The sequence below is a fragment of the Mandrillus leucophaeus genome, unplaced genomic scaffold (genome assembly GCF_000951045.1).
Source record: "Mandrillus leucophaeus isolate KB7577 unplaced genomic scaffold, Mleu.le_1.0 Scaffold69, whole genome shotgun sequence".
In the NCBI taxonomy this organism is placed as follows: domain Eukaryota; kingdom Metazoa; phylum Chordata; class Mammalia; order Primates; family Cercopithecidae; genus Mandrillus; species Mandrillus leucophaeus.
In genome coordinates this window covers 4,135,326-4,148,407 of record NW_012107474.1, presented here as the reverse complement: position 1 = coordinate 4,148,407, position 13,082 = coordinate 4,135,326, and the positions used below count along the sequence as shown (strand labels likewise).

General features: G+C 53.5%; 1 protein-coding gene across 3 annotated transcripts in view; it reads right to left on the bottom strand.

The window, feature by feature from the left end:
* PRDM15 (PR domain containing 15) overlaps positions 1-13,082 on the bottom strand; it is a 75,129-nt gene that overhangs the window by 17,279 nt on the left and 44,768 nt on the right. For all 3 annotated transcript variants that reach the window (XR_001008496.1, XM_012002586.1, XM_012002587.1), the window contains 8 exons: positions 10,016-10,147; positions 8,613-8,747; positions 7,793-7,956; positions 6,813-6,892; positions 6,332-6,451; positions 2,816-2,947; positions 1,634-1,717; positions 1,044-1,219 (listed from right to left, as the gene is read on the bottom strand). Coding sequence is in view for 2 of the 3 variants with exons in the window: in XM_012002586.1 (XP_011857976.1) it covers positions 1,044-1,219; positions 1,634-1,717; positions 2,816-2,947; positions 6,332-6,451; positions 6,813-6,892; positions 7,793-7,956; positions 8,613-8,747; positions 10,016-10,147 (1,023 nt within the window). In the remaining variant the exon portion in view is untranslated. The remainder of the gene's footprint in view (positions 1-1,043; positions 1,220-1,633; positions 1,718-2,815; positions 2,948-6,331; positions 6,452-6,812; positions 6,893-7,792; positions 7,957-8,612; positions 8,748-10,015; positions 10,148-13,082) is intronic.

Genomic DNA, 13,082 nt, shown 5'->3' with positions numbered 1-13,082 from the left:
TCTTCCTGCATGAGCTCCCTTCTCCGTGTACACCCTGAGTGCGCCTTGCGTGTTTCTCAGCCAGTGCATGTTATCGCTAATGTTAACAGGGTCTATCTGCCTAAGACCGTCACGGCCTATACAGATTTATTATTTTTTTTTGAGACAGAGTCTCACTCTGTCACCCAGGCTGGAGTGCAGTGGTGCAATCTCAGCAGCTCACTGCAACCTCCGCCTCCCAGGTTGAAGCAATTCTCCTGCCTCAGCCTCGCGAGTAGCTGGGACTACAGGCTCCGGCCACCATGCCCAGCTAATTTTTGTATTTTTAGTAGAGACGGGGTTTCACTATGTTGGCCAGGCTGGTCTCGATCTCTTGACCTCATGATTCACTTGCCTTGGCCTCCCAAAGTGCTGGGATTACAGGCGTGAGCCACTGCACCCAGTCCAGATTTTTCATTTTTCCTTTGGCCCGTATTTGTTCTGAGTGCTTATGGAGTCAAACCTGTGTTCACAACTCCTTTTGCTGCTTTTACGCTGAGAGTCTACTCCTTTCTGTGACCTGACAACCAAGTTTTCCCCTGGTTTGGTTTTTCAGGGTACTCCTTCTTAAAGCACATTTAATTATGGAACATCCCGGCCCTTCCTGTGGAGCAGGCTTTCAGGGCAGTTGGGCTCTGCCTGCATCTGTACAATTCCCCCTCCCCATCCTCAGTGTCATACTCGGCCCCAACACCACATGGGGCCCCCATTTTGCATATTTAGTTCCGTGAGTGGGAAGAACTGGGGGAGTGGCAGGGCTGTGCTTCCATCTTACCATAATTTCAGGGAGGATGTAATTTATAACCTTAGCAAAGGTCCGCCTGAGGCTCTCCTAACCTCTCCCAGGCACTCACTAAGCGCCTCCTATGTGGTGGCAGACAGTGTCAGTCACAGAGGCACCTAAGACTCAGGCCCCGCCTCCAGTACTTGGGGTCTGCAGAGGGAGGTGGGCCATGTGCCAGCGTGGGGGTGTCTGGTGCATGGCCCACTGGCGGGGCACGGAGGGGGCACAGCCACCAGCTTACCTCGGGGTGCTTGCGCCGCATGTGTCTGCTCATGGAGGCCCTGGTGGACACCTTCGTCCCGCACAGCTGGCAGCTCTGCGCCTCCACCTTGTCGTGTGTGAGCTGAACGTGCTTCTGCAGCATGTATTCGGTCACGTACTTCTTGTCGCACACGGAGCACGTCCACTGCTTGCCCACTTTTCACACACACACAGACACACATGCACGTAGAAAGGAAGACACAGGTCACCAGTGCAGCCATCCCAATGACCCTGGCCTGCTGCACGAGGCAAGAAGCCTGTCACGCCCTGCCCATCCTGAGAGAGCCGGTGCTGGTCCCCGAGCACACGTGAGCTCAGAGCCTCTGTCCCTTGGGGAGCACTGCCGGCAGCAGCTGCATCACTGCACCAATATGAGAAAATTCAAGAAGCGATACTTGACAGCTGTGGTGGGCTGATCTTTAGAGGCCAAGGGGCCACCGTGAAGCCAAGACACCACTAAATGTTCTGGAACCATCTAGATAAGTTGTTTCCACCCCCGCAGGCACTCAGACAGCCCCGGCAGCCTGCCGCATGCAGCCCCGAAGGCTCCTTCAGGCTGTGCCTGCTTACCTGTGTGGATAAGCTTGTGGGTCTCCATCGTGTTCCTCTCGCTGAATGTCTTCCCACACAATTCACACATGAAATCTTTAATCCCTGCAGAGAATGGTGCACATAACTTCTTATGTTTAAGAGTGTTATAAGTCCACATCAGTCTTCTCCCTGACATGTCCTAGGAACTGCAGAACCTTCAGGAGAAGGTGAATTGCAAGAAAACAGTAGACAATGAACGCTCATCTCCAGCCTCAGCCGGCAAAGTGTGGCTTGGAAAGTTTATGCTTCCATGGTGACATTTCATATCAAAAAAATCATGAAATGTGGGAAAGGCTGTCTGAGAACACAGAGAGCGGAACCCACAGAGAAAAACGATGGGAATTTCTTTAAAGCATTAATGTATCCACACCTCCCTTAGTCCAGGAAGCTCTTAGGCAGCACGTGATACAACGAGAGAGGAAACAGCAACTGAAATCAGGACCAATGGCAAGGAGGGCACAGATGGGCCAAGCATAAGAGAGAACAGAACTGCCGTGCTCAGACAAAATAAATGTGATTCTTCAAAACTTGACTAATTCAAATGAGAGCTGATGTTGGGCACGGTGGCTCATGCCTGTGATCCCAGCACTTTGGGAGGCCAGAGGAAGATTGCTTGAGTCCAGGAGTTCAAGAGCAGCCTGGGCAACATGGCGAGACCCCGTCTCTACAAAACTAAAATAATGAGCTGGGTATGGTGGTGTGTGCCATGCAAGGGATGCCTTGCTCTCTTCTGGGTGCACTATGGCTTGGCCATTGCCCTACTGAGGCTACAGATCTGACCTTCCGGCACCTTCCCTAACACAAAAGATGACAAGCAACCTTGCATGCACATCCCTGGCCCTTGTCTGGTCGCTATTTCTTATGCACATTCCTGTGGGAGAAACAGCTGAATGGGAGGGACATTTAAGGACTGACCAGTCTCCCAATGCCTGAGGTGAGCTGTGCAGCATGCACTGCGGTTGAGAAGGCGGGGGGGGAGGGGGGACCTTTTGAGACACATGGCCGCTCACCATGGCCCCAGGAAGCTCCCTTGGGGAACCAGGCACTCACTGGGAGTCACAAAGAGGCAGGGTCTCGAGGTGTGTCTCTTCCCCCACGGGCCCACCTGGCTTCCCTATGCAGTGAGTGCCGTGGCTGGTGCGGCCCAGGCCTCGGACTCACCCGTGTGCCGTTTGCAGTGCTTCAGCATGTTGACCTTCTGCGCGAACCTGCGGTGACACTCTTTGCACTCGTACTCCTTGATGCCCTTGTGCAGCTTCATGTGGTGGCGCAGTGCGTGCTTGGTCTTCATACCTTCGAGGACACAGCGAGTCAGAGGCAGCCACACCCCCATGCAGCCCACCTGGGGGCCCATGCCCGAGACCTTGGGGCAGGCACAGACATCGGCAGTACCGGTGAGGGCGTGGGCCGGCCCCCGAGGGTCCCGGTCAGTCCACTAGCAGTGAGACCTGGGAAGTGACTGTGCCCAGAGGCCAGGAGAGACTGTGACATCAGGTGCACTCACTCCTGCCAGGGCCTGGCCGAGCCCCGAAAAGGCGAGCAACACCAGGGGCTATGGGTAAACTTCCCTGCGTGCCAGTGGCAACCTAGCAGGAGAATTTGGTGAGATAGATTTATATAAGTATGACTAAGGGTTTCCTTCAACCTTGACAATATGAGTGATGATTAGGATTCAGACACTAGATGGTTTCAAAAGTGGTTTTCAGTCTACCTTTAAGAAGCCAATCTAAGAAGGTGAAATACTCCAAAGCCTCACTTATGCAGCCAGTGAAGAGAGGATGGCCCTGGCATAGGGGCTGAGTCAGAGGGCGCAGGGGGCTGGCAGGGACAGTACTGTACAAAGCCCTCCACAGGGACATGGGCAAGGGAGGCCTGGTACACCTGCCCGGGAGGCTGACACGCACCAGGGCACAGGGAGACCCAGCCCAGAGGCAGCCTCCCCCACCCCAAGGAGGAGCCTTCACTGTGCCTGCCCAGGGCAGTGGGCAGCCTGCATTCCCAGGCCACCATGTTCCCTCCACATCTGGGGAAGAACTACCGAGCCTGAACACAGCTCTGTTGTAAGCTGGTGAATGGTTCTCCAATTCCACCCTCACCAGATGCAGGGGTGACGGTCCACCAGCTCCTGCGAGGCCAGGCCAGAAGACCTCCCTGGCTAAGAGAAAACTGTGTGGCTGGGCCAGCAGGGGGAGCAAACGCCCCGCGATGAAGCCACGCCACCAGCACACACAGCTGCAGGGCTCCTGCCCTCGGGTGGGGACGGCACCTGCAGGCCTATTACCAATGACCGCAGAGTGATTGCACCTGGAAAAGTTACTTTTCATCTTTCTGATTAAAAAAAGAGGAGTGCCGGTCATTGCTGACACACCCAGACCCCAGCACCTTCCTCTTCCTGCTTCTGAAATGAACATATTCCAAATTTCAGAACTAATACACAGTCATAGAAAAACCAGAAATACAGAAGAGATGGCATCTCCACCTTCTGACCTCCCCACCACAGCCAGCGTTGGTGACAGTAACGTTTTTCCTTCCATTTAACAATCTGCCAACAGTTTCAAAATAAACACAAGTGCCACACAGAGAGTGAAGCTTGCTCTACTGGGATTGTGATTCAATCTGTTTACAAATTACCATGGGGAAAACTGACGTTTTTTAAATACTTAAAATTTCCAAACCCAAACAAGGCATGCCTTTTGTATAGCTTTCAACACCTGGTGTCATATTCTCACCGGCCACACTAAGTTCTTGCGGATCATTCCTGAGTATTTCAAGGCCCATGATGTGATTCTGAACATGTTTTCCTCCACACATGCAGAAAACCTACTGGCTGGGCCCCCGCCCTTGCTTGCTGGTGACAGGCTCTCACGACTTCTAACAGCCTCCCACCTGGTCCCCAACACTTAAGTCCCTGGTCAGGGCTAGAGCTTCATGGAGAAAAAAATGTAAATAATATGCGACACTGTTTCTAGGAACACTAATAATGACTATAAAAAGACAACCAGAAACTATAAATAAAGGGTCTGGTTATATGAATCCACATGGTGGAATCGTACCAAGGGTTTGAAAAATAAAATCAGGTAATATTTACATGTTCTGATATAAAAAGATCTCCAAGATGTATTTTCAAGTTAAAAAAAAAAAAAAAAGCAAAGTATCAAATAAGCACAAGCATGTGCTAGTATGTACTAGCAACTGTTACATGACAACAAGATAATACTGAAATTTGGTATTATGTAAAATAAATCTGGCAACTAATGTATTAATGCCAGCATCTTATTTCAACTATTCAGAATTCATTTTAAAAAACCATGCAACTAAATAACACATTTCAAACACTAAAATCTCTACATCATTATAAAATGTGGCTTTATCCCACACCCCTCACCTCCCAGGGCACCTGGTGGCATTTGGGGACCTGCAGGGGACCCAAGTGTGGCTCCTCTCTGCCTAAGAGGCCTGGCCCTGAATAAGCCCTCACCTCTGGCCCTCCTGTCTCTACACGCTACTCAGGACCCCTCCAGCCAGGCTCACCACAGTGTGTTAAACATTTTATTTCTTGGGGCATTGGGGAGGAAAGGGAAGCAGAGGTGGTGAAAGGAGCTGGGAGCTTAAGGCAGACGGGGACAAAGAGCAAGCCAGCCTCTCCCTAAGGCAGGCAGACACTGCTACCAACATTCCGTTCAGAGAAACCACCTCAGTGGCTCTGCGAGGACTGGCTGGGATGTGAGGGGAGAGTAACACCACCACCTTCTAGAGCCGTCTGTATTGTTTTAAAAATACGTCTTGGTGAGGTGCATGCGCTGCTTTTTACCACCCACGTGCCGTCCTTGCGCAAAGTTACCCTGGAGGAGGGGCAAGAGCCTGCGCTGGCCTCTGAGGCGAGGAACCGAGGGCCAGGAAGTGGGGAAAGGAAATATCCCGCTTCTGGCCTTTCCTGCAGGCAGTTCTTTTAGGCTTTGACATGCAGCGTTATTCTACCGGGGCTTACAGGGGTCATCCGGTGAGTGCAGTTCATCGGGCTCCTGTGTTTCCTTCACACTGTCACCATGACAGCATGGGCAGGGTCGTCTGACACAGCCCAAGACAGACCTGCTGCTCCAAAACTTTTAGGAAGTTGTTTTTCAAAACAAACAGGAATGGGTTACAATTATGACATGCACTGGAATTATATTTCTATTTTGCTTACTAATTTGAGACATTTTATTTACTAGGTTTGTTATTAATGAATGTTCTGTCATTACAATGAAGATTCCTCGGCCGTGGTGAATTCCTCTCTCACCACACAGCCAATTCTAGTCTGCGTAGTGAATACGCTAAGGGTTTTGCATCTACTTTCTGACCCTGTGGTGGTTTTGAGAATCATTCTGTACTTTAAACAATTAGATCCTGCATTGTTTTCCTACTTTTAAAATGATTTGTTTCTGCCTTTAAATTTATCACATCTTTCTGCTTTCTGGACTACTTGATTTTTCTTGCAGATTACTGATTTAAATCCTGCCTCGAGTCCTTCTTTCCTTTTAAGTGAGTGACTGAAGCCTATGGGCTTCCAGGGCCACACTCTGGCAATGCCTCTCACACTATGGTCGATGTGCCAGTTCTCAGTCATGTCCCCTTCCAGAGTCCTGCAGCTGGGCGGCCTGGCTGAGCCTGGCCCGTGGCCCCCGCACCTGCACCCACCTTTCCCACACTCAGCGCACAGGTACTCGCGGACGTTGTCATGCACACGCATGTGCTCCTTCAGCATGTCCTTCCTGGCGAAGGACTTCCCACACTGCTCGCAGGCGTGGCTCTTCACACCTGAGAACACAGGCAATCCGCAACTCAGAGCCGAGGAGCTCTGATCTGCGGTGGCCGCAAAAAGGACGTACCAAGGAGAGGGGCCCAGCCTCCCCCACAGCTGGAAGTGCAGTGACAGGGATGGGGTCGCCTCTTCAGCAGCCTCCCCAGAGCCCTCCCGGGGGTGCTATGGCTGGAGTAGATCCCTGAGGACCTGCAGGGGTAAGGGGGCAGGGGGCACTGGGCTCTGAGTGCAGGGCTGATAAGGACGGGAAAAGATGGAGAAACAGAGGAAGGCACGGGGGAGGCAAGGTGCGACGGCTCTGTGTGTAGAATATGTGGGATGTAGGATGTGGGGCCCCACATCCTGACAGACACGCACCTGTGTGGATGAGTTTGTGGCGCTCCAGGTTCCCTATGCTGTTGAAGATCCGTCCACAGATCTCGCAGGGGTGGATGTACCTGAAACCAGAGACAAGCTCAGGATGGCTGCACAGCCTTGGGGCTCCATGGCAGCGAGGGCGCTCTCCCCAGCACCTTCCTCCGCAAAGATGAGGCAACAAGGTGCCACGGGGATGATAAAAGCAGCAAATATTTGAGCCTCTGCCACGGGTTGAATCTTAACCCCCCCAATTCCTACATCGAAGTCTTAACCCTGGCACTTCAGAATGTGACTATGTTTGGAGATGGGGTCTTTGCTGAGGTGATTACATGGAAAAGAGGCCATCAGGGTGGTCCCTGACCAATCTGACCAGTGTCCTTATAAGAAGATGAGATTGGGCACAGACATGCAGAGTGGGACGGCCCTATGAGGACACAGGGAGAGGAAGGCATTTACAGGCCAAGGAGAGAAGTGTCAGAGGTGGCGGCCCTGCTGCCACCATGACCCCTGAGCTCCCGCCTCCAGGACTGAAGATGGTAAGTGTCTGTTTTTAGGCTGTGCCGGCTGTGGTTCTTCGTTAGCACCCCTGGACGGGACTGTTTAGTCACTCACTCAGCAGACTGCTTGGGTTATGGGCTGTATGTCAGATGTGGCCTGGCATTAATGAAACCTAATTGCTGCAGGAAAAAGCATTTTGGGTCATTCTGTAGGCAGGGCAGGAACCCTGCTATTTTCCTGTAACATGGCCAGCTGGTGCCAGGAGACTATGTGGAAGCACAGGATAAACCCTGGCCCTGCTGCCCCTCGGCCCTGCCGCCCCTCGGCCCTGCTGCCCCCAGCCCTGCTGCCCCCTAGCCCTGGCACCCAGAGGATATCACTTGTTCGAAGCTACAAATGGCTCCTTAAAACGTGTGTCTCTTTGCAAGGAAGCATGTCCCCTCCCTCCTGGCACAACCCAGGAGCCCCCAACCAGGCCTCACTTTTGCACGTTGGGGTCCGGCAGGTTTTCGCGGTGGATGACCATGTGGGCGTGGTAGGTGGCCTTCAGCGCAAAGCGGCGGTTGCAGATGCTGCAGCCGTAGCCCTTCTCCTTGTGCACCTCCATGATGTGCTTCAGGTACTCCTTCCCCCGGCCAAAGGTGAGCTGCAGGCCGGGTGGACGGGGCACTGCTGACACCCGCATGAGCTCCCTGGTCCTCTTAGCTAATGAGGTTGTGTCCACAAACCAGGGCACCCGACACGCCCTGAGGACCCACGGCTCATGCCAGGGCAGAAGGGACTCTCAGAGGCTTGATGGGGAACTTTTCTGAAGCCATAAGGCCTTATGCCCAAAACTCAGCACGGTTCTCCTCGGAAACAAACCACTCTCCTTTTTGACGAGCCCCTTCCATGCACGGGGGAGGCCTTGTGAGGGCTTCAGGCCTGAGCGGGGAGGAGGAGGGGGAGGAGAAAGGGAGAGGGGAGAGGTGCCCCAGCCTGCAGCCACTACAGCCACCTTCTAGGAGTCTGACCCCCACACTTCGTGTGTGTGCCTGAACCGTGTCACAAGGCAAGTTCCTGGAGTGTGCCTGTGAGACCCACATAGGCCATCCCTGAGCACCGAGGTGGCATGGGCTGGCCTTCCCACGCACAGGTGATGGACAGGCACCCAGTCTGCAGTAGGACCACTGGCCTGAGCCTTTGGGGAGGGAGGGCTGCTTCCAAGATCCACAAAGGCACCTGCTGTGTGGGGCCTGCAGCCTTGAAACTACCACGTTCCTTTCCAGACCACCCAGGCGCTGCGGGGCAGACCTGCCATACCTGGCACCGCTTGCAGCTGTACTTGTGAGGCTCTGAGTCCGCGCTCTCGTCAGAATTGTCGTCGTTTTCTTCTGAGGAGATCCCGATCTTACCGATAAACTCCTCCCTCTGGTGGTCATCCATCAAAGCGATGTCCTGGAAAACAGCCAACACTTCCGGTTTCTAACAGTGCAGCAGATGCTTCACTCAGTTACCTATACCCCAGGGACAAGCAATCATTTCCCCAGATGCAGAAGAAATACCTCTGTGATGCCCATGACGGCCCTAACGAGCCACACTTATGCCCCAGTCCATCCCAGCTTGTCCCCAGGGGTCCCCACCTAAACACCAGAGCCGCCCTCGCTCTCCACGCCACCCGTGGCTACCTCTCACATGCGCCCAGCATGATCTCAATCTGCGCCCAGGGCCAGGCACTGCTGGGGAGTCCCCTGAGTGGGTCTCCCATACCACCCGTTACTTCTTCAGTTCTTGATCAGTGCTTCTCCCACCCTTCACACCCCAAGTCCTCCCTGCTCCCAGAGCTTCCGCTCTGTTCCTCCCTTTCCTCAAAAGCGGGGAGGGATGCAAATGCCAGGTCCAGGATGGGAAGCAGCCACGGCGGGGAAGCTGGGCCTGGCAGCTGGGCCACAGGAAGTGAGGCCAACGCAGTCACAGAATTCATTTTGGAGAGATGAAATGTGGCTAGTTGTCAACTATTTGGGGACGCTACTATAGTCTGAATACTTGAACCCTCCCAAATTCCCATGTTGAATCCTAACCCACCAGGAAATGGTATCAGGAAGCAGGGCCTCTGGGAAGTCATTAGGTCATGAGGCTGGAGCCCTCAAGAATGGGATTTGGGGTGGGGCATGGTGGCTTATGCCTGTAATCGCAGCAGTTTGAGAGGCTGAGACAGGCGGATCACCTGAGCTCAGGAGTTCAAGACCAGCCTGGCCAACATGGTGAAACCCTGTCTCTACTAAAACTACAAAAATTAGCTGGGCATTATGGCGGGTGCTTGTAGTCCCAGCTACTTGGGAGGCTGAGGCGGGAGACTTGCTTGAACCCAGGAGGTGGAGGATGCAGTGAGATCTTGCCATTGTACTCCAGCCTGGGTGACGGAGTGAGACTGCGTCTCAAAAAACAAACAGAGTGGGATTCAGGCCCTTATAGAAGAGATCCCTACCCTTCTACCATGTGAGGACACAGAAGGTGCCATCTATGAACCAGGAAGTGAGCCTCGCCAGACACTGAATCTACGGGGGCCTTGACGTCCAGCCTCCAGAACCGCGAGCAGCACATGTCTGCCCAGAAGCTGGCCCGCCTGCAGAATTCTGCTATGGAAGCCTGAGCTGACTGTGACAGACACTGGCCCGGGGGCCTGCCATGAGCATGCCTGGGTGAGGGCAGCACGCGATCGACACCTTGAAGTGGACGTGGATGTGGTCCCTGAGCACGTCCACGCGGAAGAACTTGCGCCCGCAGATCTCACAGGTGTACTTCTTGTCGCCGTGGGTAAGCAGGTGCTTATTCATATTGCTCCGGCAGGAGAACACCTGTGGGCAGAGGAGCCGCATGGTGAGGGGCTGCGGCGTCTCATGATGGGCAGGAGCCTCTCCACCAGGCTCCTCCAGGGAAACCACAACCCGGGACAGAAGCACAACACTGTGCTCCAGGCATTGGTCTCAACAGTTCCTCAGTGTGCGAGAGATACAAATAATCACTGATGCCAGGATAAGGGTTACACACTGAATTATGTAAACAGGTGCTTATGTTACAATAGAAAATTGACCATTTGCTAGTCTTTATTATAAACGTTAGTTCAGCTCCATTTTTTTAGCTCATGTAAATATTCCCCTAGGGTGGACTATCAAGGAACCAGTAAGTCACAGAAATACCTGCAATTTTCTGAAAGTAGATATCAAAGAAGAAAGCTAGTTACCCCATTGGCTTTTATACCATGTTTCATGCACATTCACAATGTCCCTGATTTCTTGCTCTGGCATGACGGGTATGGAGATGCACCCATTCATCCAATACCCATCCCAGGGGGTCACCTCTGTGACCAGGGCTGGGCTGGGCACTGGGAATACCGTGGTCCACATGACAGATGTGGCCCCACTGGCACAGAGCAGTGGACAAGGCTGGCGGCTGAGACCACTGCGAGGGCCCTAGAAACCTCAGCACCCCACAAGGCTCTGCGGGCCTCTATCTGGATAGCCATTCCCAGTGGCCAAGTAACCCGGGGTGTGACCTCCTAGAGCTCACCTGATGCCCACATTCTCAAGAAAAGAACGCAATAGATAAATGAAAAGGAATGAGTGATTCGCTAGGGAGAAGATGCCGGCATCTCCAGGCAACATCTCCTTCCAAGATGTGCAGATGACTTAAGGGCTGACAGCACTGTGCCCCATCCCAGGGACACTAGGTGGGGCAATGCGACAGGGTGAAAGGTGAGCAGGAGAGGACAGAGTCTGCAGGTGTCATGGTCTTTACAGACAGACTGGGCTGAAGACGAGAAATAACTGGAAACAAAAATAATTCAGTCATCCAAACTACAGGCTATTTCACTACGTACCTCAACCCTCAGTGGGTATTCAATAAACACTGCACAGAATAAAAACGTGTTTGGATGTCAGGCACCGAGCTGGTTTTGCACATACGATCTCTCAACAGCATGGAAGGCACTTGGGGCCAGTACCCCCCAAGGGGCAGAGGTCAGTGGGCAGAAAGACCAGGGACGGGGAACAAGGGGCACAGGCTTCGCCCACCTGTGGCCTGTGCACAGCTGGCCCAGCTCGCAAAGGTGCTCCAACTCACCTGCTCTACCCCAGCCCTGCCCCTCCAGCCCGCAGTCCGGAGCGTCACCTGGACCCCCAGCCACACCGACCTGCTCACTCATTTGCTCAGGCTCGCTCTGTGGTTTGAAAAAAATCAGGAAACTTCATATAAAAACTGAGATTTCTGTTTTCTCTTTAAAAGGTCAAAAGCTCAGTGATGGTACTGCATGCTGGAAGGCAGGACAGCGGGACGGTGACTGGGCTTCCTGCGGGGGCCTGTGCTCCCAGCTGCTGAAACGCTGGAGGAGCATCGCTCTGGGGCTCATGTGAGCCGTTTGTGGCTGAGGCATCCTCCAATCAGCGGCTCCGAAAGCCACCTGAGCGACATGCTGGAGCTGCTGGGCCCAGAGCCCACTTGGGAGCCGCTCAGAACCGTTACTCTGCAGCATGAGCTTTGCATCCTGTTACAGACAGTTCCTAGGCCTCTGAGCACAGATGCCATCTTATAGTCGCCTGAGTGAAAGCTAAGTAACGAAGAAGTGATGTCACCTCCAGTCACAACCAAGGTGCTTATGCACAGAACTTGGGGCCATGGCAGCCTGACAGCTGTGAGTGCCACGGTGTGGGCCCTGGGCTCTCCCGGGAGGGGCAGCGTGTTTGCTGGATGTTTAGGATCCTGCATCTCCACCCAGCAGCCAGGTGTGGGAATCCCTTGCTAGTGCCAGGATGGTCCCCTCACTGCGCAGCCCTCGGATGGATGTGCTCCCGTGGATGACATCACCCTTTCCTCACTTGGGCAGCGCCGGGCATCCACTGAACGTGCCTGGGACACCTGCCATGGGATCGGTCACGCTCTAACTTACAGAACGCCAGCCATCCACTGCACAGAGGAGACCGGCGTGACAGGCAAAATAAAGCCACTGGATCTCCCTGCATCCTCATTCATTGTGCCCCAGTCCTGACCACAAGGTCACTGTCTGAACGATGCTATACAAGAGGGCGGAAGCCAGGGAGTAGCTCAGGTGGAAAATCATGGCAAAGAGGAAAAGAGGCTGTCCAGGAAGAACCCTTCTTTCTCAGCCCACTCACTGGAAACCCATCTTAGGTGCCAAAGAAATCCAAATGGCAAGTGTTTAAAATGGGTCGACACCAGTTTAAGACAACCTGAGCACCCATCGTTACCCCCCAAATCTTCCCTGCAATACTGTGTAAGTACAGCTCATAGAGTCTTAACTGAAGAAGATGATGTGCTTTCCATCTCAGCTTCCGATGCGGACCGCGAGCGTTACCTTGCCACACACCGGGCACCCGGAAGGCTCCTTCTTGTAGCGGACCAGGTTCTCCCCGCCGGCCTCCAGGTCCTCTCGCTTCACCCGCCGCACTCCTGAAATTGCCAACCCCACCAGCAAGACAGTGAATACACTCAGAACACACGAAGGTCCATCAGATCCCACTTCAGCCAGTGTCCTTTCCAGTGCATGGGAGGACAGGGCTGTCCACAGTGGGGACAGAAGCCTGGCGGTGTAAGTAACACCACCTGCACACTGTTTGGCATCAGCACGAACCGCCATTCCTGAAGCAGCCCCAGGGAAGGAAGGGAGATGGCACAACGTACATAGCAGCTGCAGACACAGTTCTCGCATTGGAAACATTTGGAAATATAAGCGCATCGAGTGCTAAATTTTCTTAAGTGGCAGAGCAATGATGAGCT